We start from the raw sequence: 6,863 nt of genomic DNA on the forward strand, positions 1-6,863 counted from the left end.
ATCAATAAAATATGATTATCAATCAAAACTGCCAAAAATGGTAATTTACAGCATTAGATTTTGAGATGCCAAAGTATATCTCCTTTGAACAATACAAAAATGTTAAAACCTATGAAATAATTGGTGGGTTCATCCATGGTTTACGTTCCCAGTCGCCACATTAATCTTTCAGCATTGTTTCGAACGAAATCTTTACAGGCTGCTTCCAAGAATCAACACCTCGGATATAACGATTTTAACCCAACAAAACTCCCAATAGTCGCCATAAAAGTCAATCGAATTCATATATGTTAATACGTCCCATCCGCTCAAGATATTCTTGTGAGTTTACATACTTACACACAATCTTGGTTATGATGAATCATGCATTGGGGTTTTAACTGTTTCAAACTGTTACAAATACTTATATTGGGACCTTGGTGTTTTTGTAGATTAATCAATCTTCATCTACATAACCTTATAATATCAAGAAACCAGTGATCAAGAGTTTTAACACAATGAAAGATTCACCATGGTTTCCAAACATGTTACACAAAAACAAAGGTGTAGACCCTGGAAGCCCAATGATCGGGATCTTTTTGTTTGAAGCTTCAAGATTAATGTCAAGAGTAGCCAACTTATGGCACTGCTTAAGTGATAGACAAATGTCAAGACTAAAAGAAGAACTCAGATACTCACTCGGCATCCGAACACTCATTTCAGACAATCATTCTTACCTCATTAACCTTGCGCTAGAAGAAATCGTTGATACCTTAAAAGGGGTGGCTGCGTTGGTATCTAGGCTCGGGAAAAAGTGTTCAGACCCCGTTTATCATAATCTTGATCGTGTTTTCGACAATCCGTTTGACGTTGATCTCAAATGGTGTGGATGGGAATACAGATTGAAGAAAATGGAAAAACGGGTTAATAAAATGAAGAAATTTGCTAATGTTATGTTACAGTATTACGAAGAACTTGCACGGTTGTCTGATCTAGAATCTAGATTAACAAAAATGCAATCCAACGGTGTGAATCAAGGGCAGGTGCATGAGTTTCATCAGCGAGTGGTGTGGCAACGCGAGGAGGTAAGTGGCTTACGCGAAAGGTCTCCCTATGTTCGGTCCTTTGATTATATTGATTAGATCTTGTTTCACAATAATTGAAAGAATCAAGGTTGTTTTCGGAATAACAACCGAAAATAGACCTTTACATGTAAGAGATTCGCCTCATGGTGGTTGTATTGTACCCAAGAATTCCACTTCTCCCCTTGCACGCGCTTCGGTTTATCCATCCGAAGGCTCGTTTAAACGATCTGTGTCGAATCTTGGGCATAGACCCGTCATTTGTGGGAGATACCCATCCTGCAGACCACATGGATTGGGTCAAAATGACGGTTTTAACCGTATCAAGAAAGGTTCTTTTTCCTTCAGTTCAAAGCAAAGAATGGTGATTGGTCAACAACCAACACTCGGGAATGCTGCTTTAGCATTACGGTATGCGAATATCATTATATTTATCGAGACGCTAGTAATGTCGACTAGGGTCATAAGTTCTGATGCGAGAGAGGACTTATATGACATGTTAACAACACATCTTAAACAATTATTAAGACAAAAACTGTTTTTATCAAAGGAAGAGTCTTTGTTAGCCTATGATGAACGGGTTGCATCAGGTCGACGATCGTTGGTTCAAAGGATTCTTGATTGGTTATCGCCACTTGTGCATAATATGATTAAATGGTATTCTGAGAGGACATTTGAAAAGCAGCCAATGGGGTCAGGAGGAAATGTCCTTTTGGTACAAACTTTATATTATGCAGATCAAGCAACGAGTGAAATCGCAATCACGGAATTGATTGTGGGACTTCATTATGTTTCAAGGTTTAGTCAACAACTTGTTGATAGATCTTTGATGGGGTCGACTGCATGATGTTTCATATGTTGTATGGTTTTGTTTGTTTTGATGTTTGAACTGTTTATGGGCAAATCATGATGGTTACGTACCCATGTATATATTTGTCCTTGTTACAGGGTTTATTGTAAGTAACGTTCATATTGTAAGATGAGTATGGTTTCATGAAAAGTTGAGGATATGTATAATTGTATACTTTGAATGGAATCAATATTTGAGGATGTTTGGTATGCTTTTCTTTTTTCCCTTATAGGAGTTGATTAACAGGTATGTTTGTTATCTAATGGGTTCGGCTCAACTAGTGGTGAAGCATGAAAGAGTTTGTGTGTGTGGACACAAAATGTATTGTAAAAATCGTAAACTAGGGGGGCGGACTCAAACTTTCGGTCCAAAAGCCGGGCGAAAAAAGGGGTTAATTTACACTACCGCGTAAAAAAAAAAAAAAAATGGGGCACCCTGTAAGCTTCGTCCCTGGGCTCAACCCTATTGGAGGCTTTGGGCCTTTACATCAATTGATTATTAGGTATGTTTATAGAGTTTGAATCAAGACACCAATTCATCTTCAACCACTAGTCCACAACTTCAAGAATGTATCAGTATCTTCATGTGTTTAAGCTTTAACAAATAATATGGCCGGATGTATGGCCAAAAAGTTATGACTTGCGATATCAAATTACGAAATCCATTATATATTATGGTTAAGTGAATAGTTTAAGCCGACATGGTTTCCGGATCCGAGACAAGAGATTCGACACGCATTTAACTTCAACGGGAAAACTTCTAGAATGTTGTTTAGCTATAAACAGGACTTTAGTTTTCTATTTATGTGTGTGTTTTGTAAGGTGTTTTCACCCACCCAAGGGGAGCTCACCTTGGGTGGGGTCGGTTTATTTATCAAATATTTAATTTTTGAAAACCGATAACGAGATCGTTCAATATCTTTATTATATTGATGTTAATTTGTTCAGTCATTTAATTTCACCGCACCCGTCTCGAACTTTGTATCAAGAGCAAATCCGTTCATATGGTCGTTTTGGAACCTACATCGACTCACTCTTTGATGGCGCGCTTTTATATCTGTTATGAATCATGTAACTTCATATACACAACCTTTATACTTTGATAGGTTGATCTAGATCTTGCTAAAATTCATAAGAAAAAAGCCGAATGATAACAATATATAATCTGTTGGAACATTGTTAATAAAAACGAATAAGACGGTAGATATTAAAAGGCGCCCATGGCCTAATGGATAAGGCGTCTGACTTCTAATCAGGCGATTGTGGGTTCGAGTCCCACTGGGCGTGTCTTTTATTTTTTGTTTTTTGTAGATTATGTTTGGTAGATTAGTGGGAGGAACCTTGAAGAGGTATATAACTATAGGTTCTTTTGAGGAGATGAGAAAAACTACAACACATAGCGGAGCTCACACAACTTCTCTTTCCATAGAATACGAAAACAACAAAAAGCGCTGTGCTATCTCATGCAGATCCATCTCCAACAAATACACATTGTTTTGATTCTTGCAGCATGCATGGGTTAACTCAAACTAATTCTCTAAGGGGTGACTCGAAATTTACTTTGGTCCATTTTAGACACAAAGCCTCAACCAGCATTAATTAACGAATTAGCTCGAAAATACATCTCTTTATAACAACATATAACTATTTCTTTGACACCATTCTTAGTAAAATATGCAAAAATAAAGACTCGCAATCATTTCATGTATTCAGCCAAAAGCATAAGTTAGTCTGTCTATTCTTTCTTTAGCTAGGTTGCATCTGTTATTATATAATGTAATATATATTCTCCTCTAGAGGTAGAACATATTAAAAAAAAATCTCTTCATATATAATTTCAGTGTCTTCCTGTCTTTACCTTGGGAAACTTAAACCTTTCCTTTAGTTTATCAGGAACATGTTTCCATTATTATCATCATTTAGTTACAGTTTGCATGAGGGAGCTATATATATATATATTTTAGGGTTTGAATCTTAATTGAATGTTGACAACTATGGATGCAAATTAAAAACTGCAGTTAAACCTGTATAGTTTAGGATGATGATATTTAAAATCTAGTACTTTTTCCTATTTGGTGGTGGTAAGTGGAATAATAAATTCTGCACTGCAAAACTTGGCATTGGTCGGCGAAGACCGCATCATCATCATAACCATAATCATCATAATCTTACCATTATCATGAACCTTATTTCTATATTTATGGAGTTGTAGCTACTATCAAGTTAATAGCCCCACTAGTACAATGCATATGCTCCCAATGTGGCCTGCTGACAATTTATGATCAAAGCTACTTGTTATGGACCACTTCTGCTCCTTCAGAAAAAAAATATATGTTATTTTTTTTTCTGTAGTAAAAAAACTCTTTCTGACTTACTTTCTGTTAATCTAATTTATGTTAGGTGATTTCCTTAGCTTATTTCATGGGTCACTTTCAAAGGTAGCCCATGAATTTCTAGCAACCGAAAGTAAGAACTCGGTCAATAAGGTTTTTAGCCCATTTTAAGCGAAATTGTGAATAAAGATTATGTTATTGATGAGTACTTTTGGATGATTTTCGCCCGTTCAACTCGTTTTCTTTCTAGTTAAATCTGTAAAATTAACCATTGACCTGTTATAGATTAAGAAAAACCGAGTTGACCCGTTGAAATATATATAAGTCGATTTTGCCATCTTTTAACTACTTGGGTTAAAAAAGTAAGACAGCATATGGTACTCAAGAGAAAAGTTTGAAAATTTAGGTGTTTTTGAAATAAAACCTAGATGAAAATTTAAATTCCAGCAATAATTTTGGTCAAGATCAGTAGCAGCTTGTGTATTATGTTTTGTGGATGCATTACTAGATTCAGCTAGTTATTAATTATTGTACTAATTGATGACCAACTCATGCATTTATAAGTGCAAAGTACAATAACAATGCAATATCTTTATGCTGTTGTCTTCATGAGTTTATGTCATTGTTTTGGATAGTCAAATGATACTAAAAATGCAAAAAATGTGTGTATAAAACAAACTTCAGTAATTTGTACCTAGTGTAACGAGAAAGGTCTTTACAGAAAGACATAACAGCAGTGGGGAGCCTATTAAATTTTCCTAGCTATATATGGTACGCGCGTGCCAGCATTATTATGTGCTCGGATATCTAACAACCAGACGCTAGAGTTTTCATGTCGAGTCGGGTTGCACCGTCGCTTTTTTTTTTCCTTTGGATCTTGGGGAATTGGGTTACTGGAGAAATAACAAAATGATAATTTTTTTAATTGTCAAAAAAGCTTTGATCTTAAAAATTGGAAATTAATAATCTCATATTTTGTGTATTGACCAATAATAATCTTATTTTTAAAAATCACTACTAACGGTCCAACATTTCAACTATTTTTGTCTCAATAGACATCCGTTAAAAAACACTTAACGTCGTTAAGTTTTTTTCTGAATTTTAAACCGATGTTATACGGCTTTTTGATCGGAACAAGGATACGAGTTGACTGATTTAAAACTTATCTCGAAACGGCGATCCAAACGATGAAACAATTTTTCCATTCGAGCATTTTAATTTCCAATTAAAAAAATCAAGCCATTTGAATCACCGATTTGAAATAAGTTTTACTTCAGTCGACTTGTATCCTTGTTCCGATCAAATGCCTAAAACATCAGTTTGAAACTCGGAAAAAAACTTAACGACGTTAAGTGTTTTTTTGACGGAGGTCTATTGAGACAAAATAGTTGAAAGGTTGGACCATTTGTAGCGGTTTTAAAGTTGAAATTATTATCGGCCAATACATAAAATGTGAGATTATTTATTTCCAATTTTCCTATTTTAAAAACATAAATAGGTTTCTTTAATTAGTTAAAGGTATATAAAAAGAATATATTTAGTAAATTTTCATTGGATATATTAATTCATACGCACTTATAAGGTTGAAAACGGACAGAAATTAACAAGGTCTTGTTCATGCTCGTCTGTTAAGCTTTTATCAGATAAGCGAGTGGTTCACGAACACCTCACCGAACAATATTTCTTGTTCGTGTCCGCCCAATAATGAAATGAACTTGTTCGTGAACGGTTAATGATCACAAACACAAACGAATAGACACAAATGAACATAAACAATGTTTTATTTTATTTGACAACTCGAAAATAGCCAGTGTGATTAAATGGTGCGGTTTGACTACTAAGTTCGTGTTGGTATTTTTTTGGAATGTCTTAAAACCCAGAGTGTCTTAACCAACAGTTGGATTTACTCATGCATTATAGTTCTTAAACATAGAAATCTTATATTACGTACACACAGCCAATGGCGAAGGATGGTTGGGCTGATGGGGCCAAGGGTGGCCCAGCCCCCTCCGTTTTTTACGTGGTAGCGTAAATTTACCCGTTTCTAACCGAAAATTTAATCCCCCTCCTCCATTTACGGATTTTTTATGTGTATTTACGTCCGCCCCCCTCGACATCTTCGTCCAAACTTCACTACTGCATACATCGGAAAACATAACATCATATGTACTTGTGGTTGTGGATAAAATATCGTTACAAAAACAAAAAATATTGTCAGAACATATGATAAAACAAACATAAACATATAGTCAGCATGCTAGTCAAATCCATGACAATTACTAAGTATAAATTAATAACACATAAGTGCTACATAGAACAAAACATTCTCATCATTTCATATTGCCTAAATCTACACATTTCTCATTAGAGGTCGTGTTCCCTCTTCAATACAATGATAATTGTCATTATTCAACATTACACAATTGTACAAATTTTAAAAATTACAAGCATATATCTTTACGTCAAAACCTTTGCAAATGCGTAGACTTACTACTTTATGCTCCAAGCCATGTATATATATAGGCCGTTCCCCGACCTTAATAATTAGCCCGTGGGGGAATGTTTCAAAACCAGGTTCCAGCTTTTTCAAGCCTTAACGACTTCACACCGCACCTAATCA

The 6,863-nt window shown here is 35.2% G+C and overlaps 1 protein-coding gene and 1 non-coding gene across 2 annotated transcripts; both read left to right on the forward strand.

Moving 5' to 3' along the window:
- Positions 1-497: 497 nt before the first annotated feature.
- Positions 498-1,908, forward strand: LOC143533186 (protein PSK SIMULATOR 1-like). Its single transcript, XM_077028040.1, has 2 exons — positions 498-1,064; positions 1,153-1,908. Exons 1-2 carry the CDS (start codon positions 498-500, stop codon positions 1,906-1,908), a joined length of 1,323 nt encoding a protein of 440 aa, XP_076884155.1.
- Positions 1,909-3,124: 1,216 nt separating this feature from the next.
- On the forward strand, positions 3,125-3,197 carry TRNAR-UCU (transfer RNA arginine (anticodon UCU)). Its single transcript has one exon. It is a non-coding gene; the product is annotated as a tRNA-Arg (tRNA).
- Positions 3,198-6,863: the final 3,666 nt, after the last annotated feature.

The sequence above is a fragment of the Bidens hawaiensis genome, unplaced genomic scaffold, assembly GCF_021521415.1.
Source record: "Bidens hawaiensis isolate Kalapana, Puna unplaced genomic scaffold, B.hawaiensis_p1.1 tig00009623_1, whole genome shotgun sequence".
Lineage (NCBI taxonomy): Eukaryota > Viridiplantae > Streptophyta > Magnoliopsida > Asterales > Asteraceae > Bidens > Bidens hawaiensis.